At 38.5% G+C, this 12,450-nt stretch overlaps 1 protein-coding gene across 5 annotated transcripts in view; it reads left to right on the forward strand.

Annotated features, from left to right (window-relative positions):
• Positions 1 to 1,875: 1,875 nt before the first annotated feature.
• The window catches only part of ralgapb (Ral GTPase activating protein non-catalytic subunit beta), a 31,943-nt gene continuing 21,368 nt past the window's right edge, over positions 1,876 to 12,450 (forward strand). For 3 of the 5 annotated variants that reach the window (XM_073870537.1, XM_073870539.1, XM_073870541.1), the window contains exons 1-7: positions 1,876 to 2,063; positions 3,888 to 4,095; positions 6,340 to 6,542; positions 6,699 to 6,865; positions 7,205 to 7,391; positions 10,162 to 10,293; positions 10,377 to 10,555. In XM_073870537.1, coding sequence (XP_073726638.1) covers positions 3,919 to 4,095; positions 6,340 to 6,542; positions 6,699 to 6,865; positions 7,205 to 7,391; positions 10,162 to 10,293; positions 10,377 to 10,555 — 1,045 coding nt within the window. In that variant the 5' untranslated portion in view covers positions 1,876 to 2,063; positions 3,888 to 3,918. Of the gene's footprint in view, positions 2,064 to 2,425; positions 2,572 to 3,887; positions 4,096 to 6,339; positions 6,543 to 6,698; positions 6,866 to 7,204; positions 7,392 to 10,161; positions 10,294 to 10,376; positions 10,556 to 12,450 lie in introns of those variants that run through there. The other 2 variants (XM_073870540.1, XM_073870538.1) reach the window with 2 other exon arrangements.

Raw genomic sequence — 12,450 nt, forward strand, 5'->3', positions numbered from 1 at the left:
GATAAAAAGTTTTGCTTTTGAGAATCTACCACTATAAATGAAGTTTACTACCTGCCACTGACTGGCAACATCAAGCAAACCTTTTATCATTGCTGTGACATCAAATAAATAAACCCAACTTCCTGTTTCAACAGGAAATAAAACTGTGACAAAGAAACTGTGACATTTGATAACACATCTGATTCTTTCTATACAAATATACAACAGATATTTGTAACAATATTTCAGAGGATTAGAGCGCTTCAAAATGTGCTCTCTGGATCTAGTAAATACTCTCTTCTGTTCAATTATTTATATTCACTGCTTCTTTGGGTTTCTGTATTAAGTGCTGTGCTGGCAATGATTTCAGCATCTTAGAATCACATTGAAAAGGTTTTGTGTTGGCTTTAAGGGAGATTTTGAGGACAGATGCATACGGTTAGAAAATAGAAAGCATACTAATAACAAAACCTTGTATCTAGCATTTCATTGTAAGCCATCTGTTACAAACTATTAACAAGTGTTGGACAAAATACTGCAATACTACATGGAAAATCTTCATTTCACAATTCTACATTTATTATGGGTTATGAGGTTTAATCTAAAAAAATGAATTAGGCCTATTCTAAATTAATTCTGTAACTCCCCAAGTTTTATTATATGAACCTGACAGGTTTTGCTTTTAAAGAAATAATAACATTAATTGAAATAAAATTGCATTCTTTGGTTTTATCTGACAGAAACTGAAATAGGGAATTTAAATGGGGCGCACCAGATTTTCTTTGTCAAAAGATGGCACTGTTTTCAACAAATCCATAATAGAGAATAGTAATTGAGTTAAAGGTGCCATAGAATAAAAATTGTATTTATGTACGCATAAATGAATAATAAGTGTTCTGTACATGGTAATGACATATCGTGAGCCTTAAATGTGTTTGTTTCCTTCTTCTTATGTAAACCTCGTGCATGCAAAAAACATGTTTACTGATGTGAACTAGCCAATCAGAGCAGAGCTCAACATGATTATTCATACACTTTCCAAATAGTGCAAAAATAGACCATTTTATTTGAAGGACAAGTCCTAGGGTATTGTAAATGGACATGTAAAAACATTAATGGATCATTTTTGCAAGTTACATATCTTCTGTGTAAATATCAAAGAACAATTTCACATATTATTTCAATGCATTCTTTGGCACCTTTAAAGCAAATCATCTTGTTCTTTATAACCAACAAGTATCTCAAAATATATTCGCATTTCTGTCCTGTCCTATCATTCTGAAGTTCAGTTTACGCTACTGGAGGTTTGGGCGTTGAGATGTCCGATTCATGGTAATGAGTCAAATCATTCGGGCGGTTCGAATGAACCGATTCAATTAATCACTGATTTCAAGTTGCAAAAAGTTCCAACTTGATTTCAGAATCAAGCTTTATTGCCAAGGACTTTTTCTTATGCAAGCTACTACACAATAAAAACTAATAACATGACAATAAAGTAAACACAAACGTACAGAAATGGGAATAGAGACATTGTATAGGGTAGTATATTGTCACATTTACATATTTACAGATTGTATGTACCCTATGCAAAAGTGTCATGTTGTTTGCAGAAGTGCAGTTATGTACAAGAAATGTTTGTGTGAATTAAATATTTTATATATAAAAAAAAATGAAAAGGAAATTTTGCTAACTTAACACATGTAGACTTTTAACTTAAATATTGTTTTGTTAATGGTTTATACTAAATAGTTGTTTTATTTCAAATAATGCTGTCATTGTGATTGTGTGAAACGTAAAAAATGTCACTAACATCAGTTTTACACCGAATGAATTACCAAAAAAGAACTGATTCACCAGCTGATTCACCAGTTCACAATCGGCGCACGAACCGATTCTTTCGCGAATTGAATCTCGGTAGTGATCACTCACATCAGCCAGCCAAACCCCAGTCGCCTGTGCCGACGATGGACGATCTGATCTGATCGATTCTGATCTACTGATAAACATGCTGCTCGATCACACACGCGTTTACCGTTTAATTTCAAGAAGAATCGATTGATTGACTGCTATGTGAAGTGAATCAGGTAAGGCTGTCTTGTTCTTATGTTTGCGTTGTGTACCCGCTGCTGTCACACAGGCTGTGTCTCAAAATCTAGTGTGCTGTCTGCCTAGACTGAACAAAAACTTAGTTATCTAAATAGTTTGAACACTAAAGCCATGCCAATGTTTAGTAAATGTTCTCTGCACAGTGGATTGCTTCAAGTCAAATATTTTACCTCAGAAGATCGGTGTGGTCGTCTCCATCTAGTGATCTGTCTTGATAGGGAGCTCGGCTGCTTTTGAGTCACGGCCACAGTCCCGCATTGCGGCCTGCTCCGGTTTATACAGTCAATAATACGAAATCGTGTGCTTTTTGATCATTTCTCCTCAATGTGTAAGTTTATCTCGGGATTATCGTGAGTGACATGTGTTTGTGTTTAAGCGCGCGTGATGCTGGAGTCAGTTGTCAAACATTGACCTGACTGATGTGTGATGATTCTGACGATCATTAAGATCTACATCTGACAGATTTGAAGGTTTATTAAACATGAGGTAAATTATCATTGGTTTTGTCGCTCATCTGTTAAGATCTCTAGGGATGATTTGATGTTTTTTGTGTGATTTAATGACACTGTTCGTTAAGAAGGAATCTGTTAGCTTAGCTCGCAGACTGCTTGACTAGCTTCCAGCAGTGTTGCCTTATAACCCGAGTCTTTTATTGTATTTTATTTGAACACATGTGTATACAGATGATTGGTATTAATAAAGAAGTAAGTTAGTGATGTAAATGTGTAAATATGACGGTAGACGGTTGTGTTGTGTATAGTGAATGATGTCTATGTGGTTAGCACGGAGGCTAATAAACACTCCGGCTACGGAAGTTAAAGAGAAAACAACAACAGAAATGGATTTAACAGTACACAAATAGAGTTACATTTATGAGCATCTGATTGGTTTATGTATATTCATTTACCTCACTTATATGACATTTAAAAGTTAGAGATTACATTTATACAAATGCACTAAATCGTACCGTGGTAGTAATACTATGGCAGTACTATGGTAGTTTGTTATGGTAGTACTAAGTTACCATGTAAAAGCTATTATGTGACTCTAATACATGTATTTGTGTTTATTTCAATATACATCAGTAAACAGGTTATATAGAGGTGTACATGTGTGTAGTTATATTGGAAATTGCCATATGTTTTTATAATTTGTTGAATTAAATGAGAAATATCATGAAAATCTGACTGTTTCCATGTTTATGTGCTATATAATTGGATCCTCAGTGCTTCTATTAACCTAGAAAATGTGGGAAAAAAATCAACCCAGTAACTTAGTTTTGGTAAACCATTCTCTGCAAGCATGTGAAAAAATTTCTCATGGCTCCCCTTGTGATGTCAGATGGGGATCATCTTATAATAACACCTTTTATGTACACTATCCAACCACGGCACTGCCATTTATTGAAGAGGTCAGCTCATTTGCATTTTAAAGGACAGACCCAAAAACGGCACATTTTTGCTCACACCTACAAAGTGTCAATTTGAACATGTTATAATAATAAATTATCTGTGGGGTATTTTGAGTTAAAACTTCACATACGTACTCTGGGGACATCACATATGTATTTTAAATCTTTTGAAATACCTTTGCTTGTATTTTACATTAGATTAATTCAGTTGTAGTGTAAACAAATCACAGTCGCTTGTGTCCGATGTCTCACAAAGCGCAGTGTTGTCAAAACATCATCCTGCATAGTTTATCATTGCTTGACGCAGTCCTTGACTTCACCTTCAGTAAAAATTGTTTTGTACTGTTCATACTTTTGCAAACCTGTGTGTTTTGTTTGTGTGTCTCCTCAGGCCACGCTGAGATCCAGTTGAAGTCTCGGTCATGTACTCAGAGTGGAGGTCATTACACCTTGTGGTCCAAAGTGATCAGGGCCACCTGAGTGTGTTGCACACTTACCCGACGGGCGTAGGGCGTGAAGTGGCAAATGCAGTGGTACGTCCCCTGGGAAATAGCCTCGGAGGCGCACCGTCTGAATGCCTCCTGAAAACTGACAAGGAGGTGAGGAGTGTGTGTTTGTGTGTAACCACAGCCTATTTCTGTGAAAAGTCTTAAATTCAAACCTGAGACTGCAGTAGGGTCACAAGGTCGACTTAGTGCTTGCCATGAATTATTTCTAAATAAATCCAACCTGTTAACTATTAACTGTTATGCTGCTTAGTTGAAGAGAAACCTTAGGGCGTTCTGGTAGAGAACATTCAAGGAGTTGACAGTCACCGCTGAGATTGTTGACAATTTTAACCAAACCCCGACATGAAATGTTTGGAGTAATTTGAGGAATGCCTTTAATAACTAATGTCACCGTGCAAAAGACTTAACTTCTGATATACTGTGGTGCTGAATGATCACCGTGAATACCATAGTATTTTTGTAGTATTCCAGAGAACTTTATTGGTCCTGCCATGGCAGCGTTGTGATACTGTGAGGTTCTCTCAGTTGTATGTCTGTGTGTCTTGACCAGCACTGTCCTCAAAGTTTCATTTTCTTTTGTATTTGCATGATCTAAAATGTAAATGAGGATGTTGACCCATTTAGTACCTGTGATGTTTGTTCATTTAAATGTCTGTGTCTGTTAAAGCTGACGTTTACTTCTCTAATTTGTTTGTTTGTGTATCTGGGTGGGTTAAAAGTCATGTGTGTGTGTGTGTGTGTGTGTGTGTGTGTGTGTGTGTGACATCCACTCTGTATCTCATTGTGTTTTTATTTAATGTAGGATTCTGTATACTGTGATAAGAACAGAAGGATATCCTGTTAATTCCCTTTTCACCTCTGATTTGTTTTTCTTGACCTCTCCCCCTCCAACTCGGTTCTTCTGATCCAGTTTAATGCCAGCTAATGGTGATTAACACTGAAAAGTGCTGGTTAAAGGTGCAGTGTGAAAACCATATTTTTAGTGTTGTGTAAAGACCTTACATAATGAGCTTCATTGTTTTAATTACCTTACAATGAGCCATTTCTATCTACATTCAACGTGGGTCCCCTACCATAGCTTTTCTATGTGCTTCGAAATGGAGGGGTAAGTGGTCGACTTAGTCTTTGGTTGCAATGTGCAATCATGGACAATCTACACACTGCACCTTTAAACAACACATCATTGAGCAATTGACTGTGTTTTTTTTTGCATAATCTAACCTAATATATAATTCAGTGATATAACGCTAGGTCTCATCAATTTATTTGCTTGTGTTGTTAGTGCTGTTTGTATTGACGTACAATTGCTTATAGTAGGGTTAGGGATTTGAACTTTAAATTACTGCCAAAACGTATAGCATAAATGCACTCTGTTGTTTTGGATAAAAGCATCTGCCGAATTAGTCAATTTATGGAATATTTTAATTCCAATATGATGCTGAAAAATTGAAGAAGTGTTAAAATGTTGATTTTGAAAGATTTTGAAAAAAAACTCGATGACTGCATTTATGGCTGTCACGGTTATGAAATTTGGCTGACGGTTAATTGTCCAATAAATTGTGCAGATTATAACGATTAATTGCCTGTTTTAGGACTTTGGCAATTATGAGATTAATTGTTTGTTTTATTGCTTTTAATTCTCAAAGTTTTTTTTTCTCATGAAATAATTTTCACACATTGTTGTGATTATTTAAATCTTTTGCAAGGTTTACCTGGCAGTAAATATTCATTAAATTAATATCTTTCAAAAACTGAAAATTCTTCATAAGAAATATACTTAATAAAGTGTCTGAAAAATAACTGAAAATAGAAATGCAATAAAAATAAACTGACTATACCAGAACAGGCCTTAAATAGTAGCCACTATTAGTACTGGACCACAATTTCTTGCATATCCTTAAGAATAGCATCCTCCACTTCCCTAAATTTGAAATAGCTGTTTTGGAAATGTATGTTTTACCTGACAGTTTATACTACTTATCAAAGTTTTGCAGCATTTCTTTAAATGCAGTTTTTTTCCACTGTATTGAATGGCTTTGCAATGTATTGCGTTTACACTGTCAGTTAAGGAGCACCATCTGATACCGTCTCATTTATAGAGGCGCTGCAGCTCCCCCTTGTGTTTTTTGAAGAGATGTGCAATCATTGCGGTGATCTGAAATCATCATGATGAGGTCAAACAATCACGATGAGACAATTATTTAATCATTGTGAGAGCCCTAACTGCATTGGAGCCATCAAAGTTATCCATGATTTTGCGTTTTTGTTTCATCCCAAGACTGTTTCATCTAGTTCTATTGTTTATTGGGTCGATGCTGTCGTTCTTATCCACAGGTCAAATGGACCATGGAGGTCCTGTGTTACGGCCTGACGCTCCCGCTGGATGGAGATACGGTGAAGTTGTGTGTGGATGTCTACACAGACTGGATAATGGCCCTGGTTTCTCCAAGAGATTCCATACCACCGCCCATCATCAAAGAACCCAATCTCTATGTTCAGACCATCCTCAAACACCTGCACAACCTTTTCCTGCCCAGGTGTGCATTAATTACCCATGATTCAACTGTGCAATAGTTCACTAACAGTATCTGTGGTATTTTCTCACAGAGGATAGGTGTGGCATACTTGCACTTCCTGTTTCTGATCTAGGTGGAGCAAGTGTGAATGTTTCTGAATTGCTTTGTTTCTTTCAGACCAGAACACTTCAGTCTGATGCACTTTAAATTGTGTCAGCAAGTGCTATCTGCCGTGCAGAAGTTGGCGCGGGATTCGCCCGGTATGGCCAGAGAGACCTGGGAGGTGCTCCTACTCTTCCTGCTCCGCATCAATGACACGCTACTGGCCCCGCCCACTGTGGGAGGTCTGTATTCGTAACATCCATGGGCAAACGCCCTGTTTTTCCTCCAGTATAGAAGAGTATTTCACAACATCTCAGACTGACTAACATCCAAATGAGAGCAGGTGCATGTTTGCATCTAAACAAACATTATGGGTGCAGTATGCTAATGAACCTCCCGTGATGTCAAAGTGTTCAGTCAGCATATGTAGAATCTTTGGTCCGATGTGGATTTGCTTTATTCCCCACAAAAAATTTAGTTTGGTTACCTTAGATCAAACTGTCACATTAAAATGACTTCTAATAATCCTTATATGAACAAGACTGTATTGCTCTGACAGGCATCATTTTTTTCTTCTGCAGGTGGAATAGCAGAAAAGCTGGCAGAGAAGTTGATCAGCGTGTTGTTTGAGGTTTGGTTTCTGGCCTGCACGCGCTGTTTCCCCACGCCACCCTATTGGAAGACGGCACGAGAGATGCTGGCCAATTGGAGACACCACCCACCTGTAGTGGAGCAGTGGAGTAAAGTCATCGCCGCTCTTACATCCAGGTACTTCAGCAGTGATGTAAAAATGTACAGCATCTGCAGATTATCATTGATTTGAAATTGACAACATCTGCACAGAGTTAAGTTATTTGCATGTTAAGGTTTAAGCGCACAATGCAACTGCAGGATATCATACAGTCAACTATTGATCCATTGCTGTACGCTGTCTATAAAGATTTTTGTAAATGTATTTTATAAAATTGTCTCACACATGATGCTTATAGAGGATAAATGCAAACTTTTGTCAAAATCTTAAAATAAATGTGGTAGGGCTGGGTATTGTTAGCAATTTCACAATTCGATTCGATTTCGATTCTTGATGCTTCGATTCAATTCGATTCGATTCAATTCAATATTGATTTACTTCCTTCGATATCGATTCAATAATAAGTAAATACACAAGCAATTAAGTACCCGAGTATGTTTTTAAATAATGTGTGTAGTATTACTAATGTTCAGAGGTGGAAAAAGTACTAAAATATTTTACTTAAGTAAAAGTAAAGTTACTGGTCTAAAAATCTACTCAAGTAAAAGTAAAAAGTAAATCATTAAAAAGTTACTTTTTTTTACAGCGGGGAGAGGTGTATGATTTTAGTATAGTTCAAAAACGACAAGGGAATATAAATCTCAAACTAGTTATTTTTAATTGTAGGAACATCTTTACAATTAAAGTGCAATAACAAAAAGTTAATAAAATAAAAAGCTTTTTTAAACTAAGAAACATTTAAGGAATTATTTAATGATTTTACATGCGAGTTATGCACTTTTGAAGGTGGTCAGCAGCTTGTAAATACAATCACTATAGTAAGGTTGTAATTGATGTATTGCTGGTAACATACATTATTTTATTAAACTATATATCTAGTTTAAATGAGCATATAATAAGATGAGCGCCATGTCATACTTTTGACACGTTTATTGTCTTCTAGCGTCCCTGACCTGGGTACCTGATGTCAGACCTTTATTCTCTCTCTCTCTCTCTCTCTGCAATGTCTAATGAGCTGCGCATTTTCGAGGACGTTCTGAAGTTGTGTTTGACTTGACGCGAAGCTGCTAGACTGCGATGGATAATGCGCATTGTATTAAAAACGCGTCATGCAAATGAGCATTACACCCCGGTCTGCAAGTTCGTACTCGAGAGCATGAATCTTACCTTTTATAGGAATGAAACACTCGCTTCGCGTCAGTGGAAAGTGGTCGCTTAAATATGACCAGGGGTTTCTTTCATAAGATTTGAACTGAGGCGGGTCTGCATTAGCGCGCGCCTGTCTCGTCCGTCTCCATGGTTCTTTTTGCGCGTTCCCCCGCCCATCAATCATCCGTTGCGCGTCTTTATCACCTTGCTTTAAAAAAATATACTCTGTAACGGATATGATTTAAAATGTAGCGAAGTACAATACTTCAAACAAAACATACTTAAGTAAAAGTACAGATTTTAAAAACTACTCAAAAAAGTAAAAGTACACAAAAAACTACTCATTTACAGTAACGTGAGTAAATGTAATTTGTTTCTTTCCACCTCTGCTAATGTTTGATCACGTTGATGGTGCAGGCTTGAAAGAAGTGCTGCTGTTTGCCATCTTTGATCTTTCTGTTTTGATATTAGACCTGTTTGAGTCGCGACTCACTCGGATCTTTAACCCGGATCTTTAAATTAACTCATGAGTCGCGAGTCTCTAGTGTCATTTACCCGGATCAGTTGAGTCCTACTACAATTCATTGTAAAACCATAAACAGCGCCACCACACACACAAACCTCTTTCAACATTATTGATGAGACTTCGCTCGCACTACAGATCCACTCGTAACCGGCTGATCTGTGCGAGAACTGACCCGAGATTCTCACTCAGAGCCGGAAACATTGCAAACTCGAGAGACCTGCGGATCCGCGAATTGACCCGAGATTCTCACTCAGAGCCGAAAACATTGCAAACTCGAGAGACCTGCGGATCTGCGCGAGCCGCGAACTGACCCGAGATTCTCACTCAGAGCCGGAAACATTGCAAACTCGAGAGATCTGTTCTGACTCGAGAATCTTTCAACTTGTAACCGGCTGATCCGTAACCGGCTGATCAGCGCGAACTGTCTCTCCGCCTCTGGGGGCTGCATAAGCAGGACACAGTTTTTTCTATATTTATGCTATTATTAGGCCTATTTTTTAAATGGTCGACCATACACACACCAAACCTAAAGCCTATAAGCATGTTATCTCAGAAGTGAAAGGCTTTTGTTGTGGATTTGCTTTTGAGGAGACTTCAGTCGCTCTATAGATCCACTAACCGGCTCCGGCTGATCCACGTGAATCAGCCGGTTAGTGGATCTGTAGAGCAAGTCCCATGGTCTGCGAGTCTGCAATGTTTCCGGCTCTGAGAATCTCGAGTCGCGTGGATCAGCCGGTTACAAGTGGGTCTGTACTGAGTTTCCTTGGCGATTTAGCAATACTGACTCAAGTGATTCAAGTGACTCACACAACCCGGATCACTTTAGTGAGTGACTCACAATAACCCGGATCCTTAAAAGGAGTCGAGTTTGCCAGGCCTATTTGATATAGCGCGTCTTGTACAAGGCTGAACGCTCTCACTAGAGTGTTGCCCACAGCGCCGCCACTGGCCGGGGGGCTGAATCGATTCATAGAATTTGATGAATCGATATTGAATTGAGAAACAAATAATTGCAATGCATTGATGAATCGATATTTTTACCCAGCCCTAAAATGTGGTGCTGTGTTGTCAATGCTATCAGTATTTTTAGTCCTTCCATCGTTCTTCTGCAGGTTGCTGAGGTTCATGTATGGCCCATCGTTTCCTCTGTTTAAAGTGCCGGAGGAGGACGCTAGTCTCATCCCAGCTGAGATGGACAATGATTGTGTGTCTCAGACGTGGTATCGCTTTCTGCACATGCTCAGGTCTGCAACAGAATCTCATCTTTACATCTCATCTTTAAAACAATCTGAACACATATTCATGGATGCTTTCTCTCTCACATCAGTAATCCTGTGGACCTGAGCAATCCTGTTATTGTGAGTTCCACTCCAAAGTTTCAGGAGCAGTTATTGGGAGGTAACAGTGTCCCACATGAGGTCTTGCAGCACCCCTGCCTCAAACAACTGCCTCAGATCTTCTTCAGAGCAATGAGAGGAGTCAGCTGTCTCGTTGACGCGTTCCTCGGTAAGACCACTTCACCTCCAGGCTGAACGATGTGTCTGTGTATATTCACATGATTTGACAGAAAACAACATAGTCGTCTAAAGTCACTTTTTCATTGTGTGGTATGACGCGACTCGGCACCATGCGGCTCAGCTCGCTTAACTTATCGAGTCTCGTACTATCCAATGGATAGCGCCATAATAACATAAACAATGTTCCATGATACACAAAACTTTTTGAGGCATGTGCTATATTGTTTTAATAAGTTCCACTTTTTAGGCATCTGTATTATAATGTATATATATTAGTTATTAGAAATTTTCAGTCAACAATCTATAATTTAACATTAGCAATAAATACAAATAAAACACTGCACAGTCCTTTCTGTATGAATTAAATGTGCAGCTGCAAAAGTTGTTCAGTTAAGGGTAGTAAGTGATTTTCATTTTTGTTTTGTGTGTGTGTAATGAACGTTTCTGACACAGAAAGCAGCAGGCTCCCGTCACTCCCGACCCAAGACAGACTGCACTGTTTTAGTATAATGATAAACATCCAGTTGTTTATGTTTACTTAAACAAGAACTTAGTTGAGTGATTCTGTGTATGTGTTGACTGCCGGGGGCGATGCACCTGTGTGAACGCTTTATGAGACCTCATGTCTGAGGAACATATACAATACACGCTGGAAAGTAGATGTGAGGAGCGTTGCGTTGTGCGGATGTGTGCGCGAGCAAGGCAGATGCGGGAAGAAAGTTTACTGAACCTTTAGTCTGCTGTGTCCCGGGACGAGAAACAGACGTGCCTATCTATTCGTCCAAAAGGATAATGTGTACGGACATTTCTACCAAAACATGTATGAAACCACGTCAAAAAACTAGCATTTGAAAATGAGTTACATTGGACTTTAAAAATAAATGAATAAAAAATTTGCTGAATTCCCTGACATTCCGAAGTGTCCATGTTTTCCACATTGCGGAAATCACAGGGCCCTACATCTGTCCATGCTCAGGGTAATTAATTATAATGGCTCATTAATCATAAATGCAGGTGATGAGAAGCGTCTCTGTGATCTAACCGTGTCCTGGTATGTTCAGATATTTCCTTAGAGATAATGTTTATGTTTCTCCATCCCTCAGGAGCCACAGTCTCTAGGAGCAATTGTCGAGACCGACTTCCCTCTATAGGTATACTAACCCTGATATCTAAACCCGATCAGTGGGACTAACTCTCCATCTCCATCACTTCCCCTGATTCAGATCATTTAAGGTGTTTGGGTACAGAAGGCTGGATCTCTTACATGCTGATCAGAAATACTCACACAATGAAAGTGTTTATTTCTTCATGTAGAATGACGGTGCTTCTATACGCTGTGATTTAACTCACTGTTTTCCCGTGTGATTTTTGTCATATCTCCTGAGGTTGATGTTTGTCAATGTGTTTTGTTATAATCTCATTTTTTTCCAGGTGTTGCTGTATCTCGGAACAATTTTCGAGACCGACTCCCATCTTATGGTATTTGACCAATCAAAAGGTTGATTAATGTGGATTGATGTATACTTTTTGGCCCCTGATTTACAGGAACTGTAGGCACTGGATTGAAAACAGCACTGAGTTTCTGATGTCTTTTTTGTGTGGATGTTGAGGTGGTGGTGTCATCCAAGATGAAATATAATCTCTGCTCATCAAAAGGCTCCAATCAATGAATGTCTTGGGCTATAATCTGTCTGGAGATGAGATGTCTTTTCTTTGCCAACCATACAGTGCCTGCAGAGGTTTTAGGCAAATAATTCATTTGAATGCATGGCTTAGTTCTTTTGCCACCCCACAGTTGGGATGCTGTATGAAAATCACCAATCTTTAGAAACTTTACACATACTGTGCTTTAGTAAACAGCTTTCTTTCACTTTACTAGCAGAA

The sequence above is a fragment of the Misgurnus anguillicaudatus genome, chromosome 8 (genome assembly GCF_027580225.2).
Source record: "Misgurnus anguillicaudatus chromosome 8, ASM2758022v2, whole genome shotgun sequence".
Classification (NCBI taxonomy): domain Eukaryota; kingdom Metazoa; phylum Chordata; class Actinopteri; order Cypriniformes; family Cobitidae; genus Misgurnus; species Misgurnus anguillicaudatus.